At 49.1% G+C, this 11,383-nt stretch overlaps 2 protein-coding genes across 8 annotated transcripts; both read right to left on the reverse strand.

Moving 5' to 3' along the window:
* Nucleotides 1-1,455: 1,455 nt before the first annotated feature.
* Nucleotides 1,456-3,257, reverse strand: DNLZ (DNL-type zinc finger). Its single transcript, XM_056505543.1, has 3 exons — nucleotides 2,874-3,257; nucleotides 2,335-2,474; nucleotides 1,456-1,795 (listed from the first exon to the last, which is right to left on the reverse strand). The coding sequence occupies exons 1-3, from the start codon at nucleotides 3,240-3,242 to the stop codon at nucleotides 1,624-1,626; spliced, it is 681 nt and encodes a 226-aa protein (XP_056361518.1). The 5' UTR covers nucleotides 3,243-3,257; the 3' UTR covers nucleotides 1,456-1,623.
* A 48-nt stretch (nucleotides 3,258-3,305) lies between these two features.
* Nucleotides 3,306-11,378, reverse strand: CARD9 (caspase recruitment domain family member 9). 7 transcript variants are annotated; one of them, XM_056505540.1, is made up of 13 exons: nucleotides 9,951-11,378; nucleotides 9,099-9,321; nucleotides 8,649-8,786; nucleotides 8,007-8,332; nucleotides 7,432-7,611; nucleotides 7,113-7,262; nucleotides 6,711-6,839; nucleotides 6,420-6,611; nucleotides 5,830-5,871; nucleotides 5,232-5,277; nucleotides 4,523-4,593; nucleotides 3,946-4,034; nucleotides 3,306-3,766 (listed from the first exon to the last, which is right to left on the reverse strand). In XM_056505540.1, the coding sequence occupies exons 2-13, from the start codon at nucleotides 9,280-9,282 to the stop codon at nucleotides 3,670-3,672; spliced, it is 1,644 nt and encodes a 547-aa protein (XP_056361515.1). In that variant the 5' UTR covers nucleotides 9,283-9,321; nucleotides 9,951-11,378; the 3' UTR covers nucleotides 3,306-3,669. The 7 variants fall into 7 exon arrangements, with proteins under 7 accessions (XP_056361515.1, XP_056361514.1, XP_056361512.1 ...); XM_056505539.1 differs by having other exon boundaries at nucleotides 9,559-11,378; XM_056505537.1 differs by lacking the exon at nucleotides 9,951-11,378 and having other exon boundaries at nucleotides 3,958-4,034; nucleotides 6,711-6,836; nucleotides 9,099-9,550.
* Between the last annotated feature and the right edge of the window lie 5 nt (nucleotides 11,379-11,383).

Raw genomic sequence — 11,383 nt, forward strand, 5'->3', positions numbered from 1 at the left:
AAAAATTGGCAGCACCTTCCTGTAGCTGGGACCCAGTAACAGGTAAGAAAGGTGAGAAAAACAGTATAAAAGCAGATTGTAAATGAGTTGTTTCCAAGGCAACACGGATCCTGCAACAGCTGCTCTGTTCCACCCCATCAAAGGCATCAGCACCATGGAAGCAGAATGCTGATTTTCAGATTAAAGGTAATAAAACAAACACTTTTCCAGCAGTGCTAATAGGTGCCAGCAGCCCAGCTCAGGGGGAGGACACAGCAGTGCTCCTGTTTGTCAGTCCTGGGTCACTCCAGAAGCTGGTGGTTTCAGGGAGAGCTGCATCTCACCAGGATGAGCGGGCTGATGAAGTTACTGCCCGTTTCATCACTCTGCACTGACACACCCACAGGAACATGACATGACAACTTTCCCGGTGCTCCGACCCAACACTTACAGTGTAACACAGGTGAAATTGTTATGAACACTCAGATGAAGGAAACTCGTTAATGCCTGCAATGCCCTCACTGAATCCTTGGCTGATGAAGCACCACAAGCACCTTGGCCATGCTTGGCTGAGAGAACTGAGTTTGCTCAGCCCAAGACAAAAAGGCTGAGAAAGGTTTTGCTGCTTTCTGTGGCTCAGTGATGAGGGGGATCCATAGAGATTGTGGACCCTTAGAGATACTCACAAGACCCTGAATATCCTCCTCTGACAAGCAGATCCTCCAGCAGGCTCTTCCAAACTGAACTAATCTTTGATTGCAAGCTCAAAACCCTAAGAAAGCACAACATGATCACCTCAGTGCCTGATCCACCACCACCCGAGGGCTGCGTGCTGACAAACTCCTACATCTGTCATTTATTACTTTTTACATTTCTAACTAATCTTAACATACTGCAGTAACACTAATAAGCCCCTCAATATCTGCCAAGACAACTTTATAGGTCCTCTACTTCTCTCCACCATGCTCCACAACTATTAATTTTGCCTTCACACCCACACTACCTCTCACCAACAAGGAGTTGTAAAACCCCCATGCTGGAGCTCAAGTGGGATCAAAATACAAACCTTTCAGCCCTGACATGAGGGGCACAGAAACAAAACTCTGAAAGATGTCAAAAGAACAGACAAAAGCAGCATTTGACTGCATTAAGAGCAGGTGAGCTGACCTTTCAGCAGGGTCATTTTGGGACCCATCTCCTCAGGTGGTTATCAGCTGCCCCCTCTCTTCAGTTGTCACACCTGAGCATCCCTAAAACCTCCAGCTCCAGCTGCACCTCGATAGGTCAAACACATATAGACAAAGAATTTGTGGCTGCCTTCTCAGCAGGGAACAAAGCCAGGCACAGGACATGGCTGGGGCACTGAAAATTGCCTGAAAGTCAGCAAAACAAGTACCAGGAAAAATACCAACATCATCTCTAAAGACATCAAGTTGATCAAAGGCAAAACCAAACCAGGCAAAGACACATAACAGAGAAAACCCAGTACTCGAGTTTATTTTAAAAACAAACAGTTGAAGTCAGGGAATGAAGGTAAAGAGTCTCTTGCCAGAAGCAGAATGACCCAAATCCCACATGGCAGGTGTGTCCCAGAGGCCACAGTCCCTCGTGTCAGGTGTGTCCCAGAGGCCACAATCCCCCGTGTCAGGTGTGTCCCTTGCTGCCAGGATCTGGGGGGGCTTCCCCGCTGTCCCCCTCTGCCAGCTGCCCTGGGGGCCCGGGCTCTGCCGAGCTTTCCAGCAGCAGTTCCAGGGCTTCCTCACCAGCCACACGTCTCACCTTCTCCCCTTTGGCTGCCAGGATCTCCTCGATGTTCCTGGACAGCGATGTGAGAACCAACAGTGACACCACAGCAACAGCTCACACAGGCTCACTGCACCCTGCCCTCAGGACTGACACTACACAGGGAATCACAGGCACAGCACCATGAAAACCACCCAAAATTAACCACAGAAAACCACCCAATTTCCAGGACTACTTGAATCCACTAGGATCAATTATTCAGCAATTACAGCTAAACAGAAGCTTTTAAAGGTATCTCAGGAAGTTAGAAATCACTGAAATTCCACAGCAGATCAATCTACACACTTGAAACATCTAAGGAAACCCAGCAGTGAAGTGAGGAAGCCTGAAGAGAACAGCAAATCACCTGCTGGCACCACTAAGGATCCCTGTGTATCCCACAGCTTCTGCTGCAGCTTCACACCAATTTATTTGGATTCTAGACAGCGACAGTCAAATTACAGTGACTGAAAACTATGTGTTGTAATGAACTGGATGAAACTTTTAATATGAACCACACTTTTTAAAAACCACTGAAAAAAGCTATCAGCTCAGGGTGTGAGGCACACTCACCTCTTTCCCTCCAGGTCGGAGAACCAGCCCAGGTTGTCAGCGATGACGTGGTGGTTCCCGCAGCCGGGACAGGTCACGATCACCACCCCCCGGTGGTAGGCGGCCTTAGAGATGGATTTGGCTGAGCGCGTCTGGCACACCTGAAAAACAAAGGGGATTTTATGAGCGCGGTAACTGCAGCTCCTGGGGCTTTTAAGACAAAAATGCTCTTGCCATTAAAAGCATCTTCCCTCTGTCACCTCTGACTATCCCAATTCGGCTCCATCATGTTACGATGCCGCGAGTTCAGCCCGATACACAAAGGTTGAGAGAGGTTTCACTGCTTTCTAATGAGGAGGATCTACAGAGGCTGTGGGACCTTCACCCTCAGAGATACCCACAAGACCCCGAACATCCTTTTCCAACACGGAGCTTGGACTTGAACCCTCCAGGGGGCTCTGAATTAGTCTTTGCAATTTTAAACTAAGAAAACAGCTACAGCAGGAGCCCCCCGGCCACCCCAGAACGGTGCCCTCAGAGCCCCCCGGCCGCACGCCCACCTTGCAGGTGTACACCAGGCGATAATGCGTGGCCGGCGGTGGCTCCGGGGCGGTGCAGAGCGGGCGGGCCGGGCCCCAGAGGTGTCCCTGGACAGTGCAGAGCGGGCGGGCAGCAGCGCACAGAGGCCCCGGGGCGGTGCAGAGCGGGCGGGCAGCAGCGCACAGAGGCCCCGGGGCGGTGCAGAGCGGGCGGGCAGCAGCGCACAGAAGCCCCGGGGCGGTGCGGAGCGGGCCCCTCAGGCCGGGCGGGGGGCGGCGGGGCCGCCATGGCGGCGGCTCCCGGAGCAGCGCCCTCAGCATCGCGCGGCGCATGCGCGCGGGGCGGGCCCTGAGGCGCCGGCGGCCATGTTGGGTGCGGGCGGCGGCCATGAGGGTGTCGGGCAATGCTCTTCATTAACCCGTCATTTACCAGCAGCGCAGCCCGGCCCTGTCTCATATTTAAACCTGTTTATTAACCGAGAGGGTGTTAGAGCCACGCAATAGCAATTTTATAAATGGCTGTTTGGATGGCTTTAAAATCTAAGCAGTCCGTTGTGAGTGAAATGGAGAGGCACAGCCGCCCTAGAGAAGCTGGAGTTTCCCTCAGAAATTGGCTCCTGAGGAGACTCTGGTGTCGGTGCTGTCCCTTTCCAAGGGATTTTGGTGTTGTCCCTCTCTCAGGAGCCCTTGGTGTTGGTGTTGTCCCTTTCCAAGGCTCTTTGGTGTGTCCCCCTCAGGAGCCCTCGGTGATGGTGTTGTCCCTTTCCAAGGCTCTCTGGTGTGTCCCTTTCCAAGGCTCTCTGGTGTTGTCCCTCTCTCAGGAGCCCTCAGTGTCGGTGTTGTCGCTGCCAGAGCTGTTCTCCCAATCCACCTCGTGGTGCCGGTCTTTGGGCGCCCTTCTCATTGCTCTTTTTCTGAAAACAAGACCAGACATACAACATTTAGAGGATGTTTTCTGCAAACAAGCAGCATTTCATACTGTTAGCATGTATCAATCCCTCCTGTGATTCATTTTATGCCCTCTATGAATCAAGTTTGGGGACAGGAAGGGTGAAATACAAATTGTGGATATTTCCAGGTTAGCCCTGCTTACTGCAGCCCAGACCTTCGGTAACGCTCAAAGCAGTCCTTCATCCTCCTCCTCTCCTTTTCTGCCAGCTCCTCGTTGGCCAAGCCACACTCCTTGAAATGAAAAAAACAACGAAAAAACATATTAATTTATTCCTGATCAGATCAGTGTTAACACCAAGCTGCTTCCTGTATCTGCAAAGTACCAGCAGGTTCTCTGCTGTGTGTGCAGAATGCTAATGCTTCTCTTTCACACAGTTTTACTACATTTATACCCTCAACATCTGTAATTTTAGGAGTCTGTTTTCTGCACCAAAAGTAATTCTGCAGACAGTTACACTGGAAAGCATCCCCACCCAGAGATGAAGGGCAGAAAAATTTGAAGACATTTTTATTTACAAGTGGAGAAATGTCCACTGTAAATGTTTTGCTGTTCAGAGCTCACCCTTTTTGGAGGGTGGATTCTGTACTAAGTGCTCAGAGTTTGGAAAAACAGGAGGTGCTGACATGCTTCTCCAAGCAGACAAATTCATTATTAATGAGAATATTAAAGATAACAAATCCCAGTCATAATAGAGAAGAGCCCACAAAGATTCTCTTACACTTGGTGATTTTGGGGGTAGATGGCTCCCTCGAGGGCTGAGTTCCTTGTTTTGTACTTCCAGGCAATCTTCTGAAAGATGAAAAAAAAAAAAACCACAGCTTTACTCAGAGTTGCCATTGCAAAGTCACTTCTCCCTCCAGCAGTTCTTCCAACAGAAGAGCTGTGGTGTTACTGCAGAGTCCACAGCAGAACTGAAACCAAGCCCAAAGCACTCAGAACTCCATCCTGGGATCAATCACAAGTCACTTCTCATTTTAATGAGCCCTGAATCTTGGCCAGGATGGTTGAGTTCCTCACCACACTCACAAAGAGACAGCTTTCTACTTCCAACTTAAGCAGGAGCAAAACAAGCAGGTCCTCTGCTCATTGCATTAAAATAATATTTATGTCAGAAATGTGAGAAATGTGTTAATTATTATTTTATCCATAATTTGTCCCTGTTCCCCAAGTTGTGAATAACATGGCACTTCACACCAGACTCCATTTTGGTGAAACTCCTTCTGTAGTGACCAGGTGTTAAAATATATATTTTTGAACTGAGCAAGGTAGAATAACAAAAAAAAAAAAAAACCTTTTTGGATCAGTGCTGTTTAGTTTTAGTGAAAAATCTCCCATCTCAATTAATGAAAAGATCATTTAGATCTTCCAAAAGAGCAAAACAGAATGGTCCATCCTCTCCAAAACTCTAGTCAGTGTTTTCCCCTTACTTTTAGTTGTCTGTGTATCTTTATCCAGGTGACTGTGAAGAACAAGCTGTGGGGCAGAAAACAGAGCAAGAACATCAGAACTGTCTGCAGGAACAGATAAAGGAATATAAAACCCAAGACATGCTAGAACCAACCTCTCTCTCCCTGTTGCTGCCAGCAAGCAGCAGACTGAGCCAGGAGTTACAGATTTGCTCATGGATTTATCCTCCATGAACAGATCCAGCTTCCTTTGGCCTCATTTATACTTTTGGCCTCCAGACAATGTGACAATCACTCCCTCACTGAAGTCAGGAACTAAGTGAAACTCTTTACTACAGATGGCCCCAGTGTAAGACTTATTTTTGCCTGTTCTCACACAAGACAGACAATTAAAAGTAATTCAAAATAATTCCTTTGATTTGCTTAGACTCAACAAATCTTGCTGACTAATAACTGTATCCTACACTTGGAACTTCACAGTGAGATTCTTGCTGCCTCTGGACTTTTTGATATCACTGAAATGAGTCTAAGCCATTGAAAACTGAGGGAACTAAGCACAAGTGAGGAACACAGAATCATCCCAGAGGAAAATGAAAGGTAAACAAGGCACCCTACTCACTTCCTGGGAATCTCTGGAGGAGGTGTCATCCAGGTCAGAGGTCTGAAACAAAACCAGTACACATTAATCATTCTTCACAAGCAAGAAGTGACAGCAAGGGAACATACAGGAGACTGAGAGCTCCAGAAAACACAGAAGTGTGGACTTGCTGCCTCCTACACGCCTGTCTGGCCACTCAAGAAAGTACACAAGATGTCACATTAACTAAAATATATCTCATTTAGTTCCAGAAAAATTAGTTCCCCATTTCATCCAAATGCTCACACCCAGTCTCTAAATAGAGCCACTCTTTGGTGGTTGAGGAGCCCCTCATCACCTTTGGAAATGCTCTAAACACAAACACAGGTGGCCTGAGCTTGCATCTGTCCAGCTCTTCCATGCCTGAGACCAGGGTGAAGTCATAGAAACCATCACCTTTCATTCTCTAAACTCAGCATTTGCATGGCAATGGTTTTAATGAATTTTGATGGTGGCTCAGGCAGTGATCACTGCCTGATGAGCTGGAGCTGCTCAGGTGCAGAGGCCTGGGAACAGCCACAGTCTGACCCCATCCTCAGCTTCCCAATCCCATCAAGAGAAGAGAGTAGTACCAGAGTGGGCAGCTCCAGCTGCAGCCTTTTCAGCTTGGCCTCGGTGGCCAGGAGCTGACTCTCCTTCTGGAAGAGCTGCAGCTGCATCTCGTCACACCTCTCACCCAGCTCCCGGATCTGCTTGCGGTAGGCGTCTCTCTCCACCAGGTTCTTGGAATACTGCATGTGGAACTGCTCTCGGGTCAGGAGAGCCTGGGCACAGGGACAGCACAGGCATTCACACAGCTGCACAGACAGGCTGGCACTGTCTGCCCAAAAAGCAGTGACAAGCAGTGAGGAATGTTTTATCACCTGGTCTCTCTCCGAAGCCACTTCCTCCATCTGCTGCAGAACAGCTTCAATCCGCTTTTTGTACATCTGGGAGTCTTTCCTCAGAGATGTGCACTGCAGCTCAAGCACCTCTTTTTCCTCTGCAAACTGCTGGGACAAAGTCAAAAGCACCTGCTTGTGGGCAGAGCCAGAGCCAGACTGTCCCCACTCCTGCTCTGTGCCACAGATTGCTCTGTCCAGAGCTCCATGGGATGTCTGAGCTGTCACCTGCCACACACGGAGTGCTGAAATACAGACACTACAGTAGGAGCAGCAGGGATTGCTCCTGAGCAGCTGCTCTGCTCCACGGGCAAGACACTGCAAGTGCTTCACCTGCCTGTCTTATCCATGACCCTCAGCAGGAACTTGAACAGCAGCACCTACTTTGTCCTGGAGCACCTTGGCTCGGTGCAGCTCCTTGCGCAGGCTGTAAATGGTGTTCAGCAGCTCCCGGCGTTCTTCCACAGTCTGGCTACAGTCATTCTCCAGAGCTTCCTTGGAGAGGCTCTTCTCCAAGTTCTGCTCCCTGGCAACCTGCAGGACAAAGGAAGAAGTGAGACAGGGCCACTATCTAACTCCTTATCAGTTCTCTCCCCTCAGGGCTCTTGGGCAACAGCTGCTCCCCCCATAATCTTCACTGCAGCATCGCTGCCCTGGCTGCTAGAAATAATCTCTTGAGTCCATACTCAACCACCTCACCAACCTGAAGAGTGTTTTCCAGCTCCTGGTTCTTGGCCAAGAGCAGCTCCTTCTCCTGCTGGATCTCCCACACCACCTCGTGGCTGGGGCGCTGCTCTATGGCGTGTTTCAGCTTCATGGTGTGCTTCCTCTCCAGCTTGCAGTCATCCTCAGCCTTCATGAGGCTGTGCTTCAGCTGATCAATCTATGGGAAGGTTCAGACCTTAGCAGGAGCAAGGAGAAAGCTCTGGCTTGCAAAACCAGTTCTCTGTTCTCCAGCCAAATACAGGACAAGTTTCTCCCCAGCTTTGTTTCCCTCAGGAAGTTTTGTGCTCTGGGGACAAGAGTCCTGCCTGTGTGCTAGCAGGTGCATGTTCCTGTGCTGCCTTTCTGAGAGCAGCCTTGAGTGAGGGAAGACTGGTCATCATTCACAGCACAATTTGTAAAATACAGGGCTGAGCTAGGGACCACAAAGACACGTGCTGGAGAAGATGCTCAGTGCTTCATGCTGGCCTGGAGCATCCTTGGCAAAGACAAGGTGCTCAGCCCAGCCCTCCAGGCTCAGGTAAGAACTGGGAAGCTGGAGAAGCCGTGACTGACCTCCAGCAGCAGGTCCCTGTTCTTCATGAGGGCGGCGCTCTTCTCCTCGCTCTGCTTGGCGTAGCTCAGGGCCAGGCTGTAATTCTCGTCCTTGCACTTGCGCAGCTCCTTGCTCAGGCTGTCCCTCTCCTCCTTCATCCTCTGGGCGCGCTCCTGGTGCTTTCTGAGCAGGCTGTCCCTGACCCACATCTCCCTGAGCGTGTCCTCCTTGGAGTGCAGCCACCCCGCCAGCTCCTGCGCCTTGCGCCGCTCCTCCTGCACCGCGCTCTGCAGCTTCATGATCTCGTTCATCAGCACCTGGCTCAGGCCAGACTCGCCAGCCGTGTCTGTTTGGGGGGCAGGGGTCACTCTCTGCTGTCCTGCCTGCTGCCAGGCACACACAGAGCTCAGCTTCCCTCCATCAGCCAGCTCTGATGATGTGTGATTAAATTATCCCCACTGTGCCTCTCTGCACCACAGACTCACTGACACAACAGGCAGAAGGAAGAATTCATCCTTCTGCTTCCTCCTCCCCCTGCCCAGTCCAGCCTGTGACAGCAGTGCTGTTCTTCCCCAAGCACACATGGAGCAAGGCAGGGAATGCTCCTGACTTCTGCTCAGCAGCACCAAAGGAAGAGCTGTTGTTGAGAACATAAACATTACCTATAATCATAGAAAAAACCCTGCTGGGCTCTTTGCCAGTTATTTTCTTATACAGCTGGGGATAATAAAGCTCAAGACTCTCCATAAACGCCTCAAAGCCCTTGTGTCCTGTTCGCTGAAGAATGTCCAGGAGAACACCTGAAATCATGACAACAGGATATTCTATTCAGTTTTTTCTCTCTTTACCTGTTTGTAACATAAGAAAAAACTGGCTTCACTTCCTCCACATACAAAAGTCCCTGGGATCAAATCACAGAATAAATTAGGTTGGAAAAGACCTCTGGGAACACAAAGTCCATCCTGTGACTGAACCAGACCATGGCACCAAGTGCCACCTCCAGGGAGGGTGACACCAGCACCTCCCTGGGCAATCCTTCCAGTGTCTAACTCCCCAGACAGTCCCAAACCAAGAGCCTGGAAACTCCACAAGAGTATTAGAAGTGCTCCCACCTGCCTTCCGCTTGCGCATGACCAGGCTGGGGTCATTGAGGACCTGCTCCTCATCATCGGGGCTGAGCACTTTGCACTGCCGCAGGTACGGGGTGATCCGCGACGGGTCAACCACCGACACCAGCTGCACACGGAAATTCTCCAGGTTATTCCAACACATCTCGTCATTATCCTCTTCCAGCATGGCAGCAGTGAGGGGAAACAGTGAGCAGCGTTGTCCTGTCTGGAATAAAACAAACAAACAAACAAACAAGCAGCCCCTGAGCCTCTCGGAGCTGTGTGGCAGCGGTGGTGAAACCAAGGACGTCACAGACTGAGAATGCAGAAGTGTTTTAATTAGCTGTTGCCTCTGCTTTATGAGCAGTTCACTCCTCCTTCTCCACCTCCCAGCATGTGAGATCCCTGTTCTGTCTGACCACACAGACATCAAGTCTAACATCCACAAGAGCTGACACTTTACCTCAGAGCTGTAAAATAAACTTTTATTCCCTGTTAATATCAGCCATTCTGTATCACTCCACCTCTGCAGTCACAAAAGCTTCCTTGAGTCTCCTCCTGTGTCCTGGCTCTGAGAAAACCTGTCTTGGGTGCAGCCTCCCTCTGTATTGTGACTAGAGAAAAGATAATTTCAGGAACAAAACTGGTTTGAGAAAAAAGGGGAAACGACTCAGCTATACCCCAAGATGGGAAAGGGAAGGAAAAGAAAAAGAGAGATAAATAAAAAAAGCAGAAGCCAGACTGGGTGATGGGGGAGGAGAGAGGTGGTAATGGCACCGTGAGTCAGCAGCAACACATAGGCAGTGATTTTCAATTAATTCTGGTTTTGTTTTCTAATCTGCCCCATTGAAGTACCTGCTGGGGTCCAGAAAGTTTCCTTATGCAGTGCTAAGAATGAAAGTCACAGGCATAGGTGTGTGCAGCTGATTTCAGGAGACAAAACAAGCCACAAAATCAGAAGAAGGAGGCTCTTCAAAGGCTTTCCAGCTGTTAACATCTTTCTCCAGGAAAATGGGTGGCAGCAAGAACTCACTCTTGGGTTTAGAGTTCAGCTGAAAAGGAAGATTTCTATATTGATGCCTCTAATTTTGGATGTTCTCAAGCTTCCAGCATAATTATGACAAGAAAGGAAATCAAATCTTGGCAAAGCAAGGAACATCACCCCTGATTCCCAAATGACAGGCTGTGGCCATGGCAGCAATAAAAGAGCAGCCCAGCAAGCAGCACTGTGATAATACTGAGCATCACCAGAAGATCTGAGTCTGCCTCCCCCCTTCCCACAGCCCTGGAGCTGAACTCAGAACTCACTCAGAGTAGTTTTTGAAAAAGCCTGGAGAACACACCGGCTCTGATGCCATGGCAGCATGACACATGTTCCCATTAGCTTCCCACTCCACTCTTTGTTCTGCTTTCTAAGTTTACTGAGACTTTTTCCATGTTATCATTAGGAGCAGAGCAGAAATGCTCAGAGATTCTTTCAGCCTGTGTTTCTTGTCATTAAATCAGCTTTACACTAAAAAAAAGATGTAGTACCTGTGTCAGCTGTGCCCTTGCTGAAGGGTAATCAGTGTGTCTGTTAATTGACCAGTTTAGCTTGGGGATGTTTTAGTTTAGTGACAAATCAATTTAATCCTGAAAAAGGGCAAAGCCAGCTGCTGCTTATGCAGTTTTCCCACAAATAAATGACAAGGGCCTCTTTTGAGCAGCATTTGCAAAGGCCAACAATCATTCAGAGCACAGCTCACCTTTCCCACCAGTGCCTCACTGTAGCAGCCTGAGCACAGCACCCACAACTGTGCAGCAGCTCCTGCCACAGCTGAATTTCCTGGAAAAGTGATGTCTATAGTGGCTTATGGAACACAGAGCATACTGCAAGAGAGAGCCTTCCACAATCATTCCTACTGCTCCATAAAGTCTTGAAATCAAATTATTGCAACCCTGGCACTTAGTGACCCTCTGTCTCAGCTCTGTCTGAAGAGCCCTGGTGGAAAAACTCCAACTCCCCACTACACTCAGGGAAGTTCAGTCAGTGCAATGGAATGAAGTTTTCACAGCTCTTTCCCTCTAGATTTTATCAGCTTTGCCTCAGCTAACCTTGCACCTCTCTGTGAGACAGAAATTGCTGGGTTATAAATGAAGAAACAAGTTTTTTTTAAGTGATTTGTGATGTCTGTACAGGGCAGGCTGTGGAAGAATCAAGAAAGAATCCTAATTCAATCCTGCAGTTTTAGGCACATGAATATTCATTCCCCCCATTTTCCCTGGTTTTCATGCAGCCTGAAAACTTC

Source organism: Oenanthe melanoleuca, chromosome 17 (genome assembly GCF_029582105.1).
Source record: "Oenanthe melanoleuca isolate GR-GAL-2019-014 chromosome 17, OMel1.0, whole genome shotgun sequence".
In the NCBI taxonomy this organism is placed as follows: Eukaryota; Metazoa; Chordata; class Aves; order Passeriformes; family Muscicapidae; genus Oenanthe; species Oenanthe melanoleuca.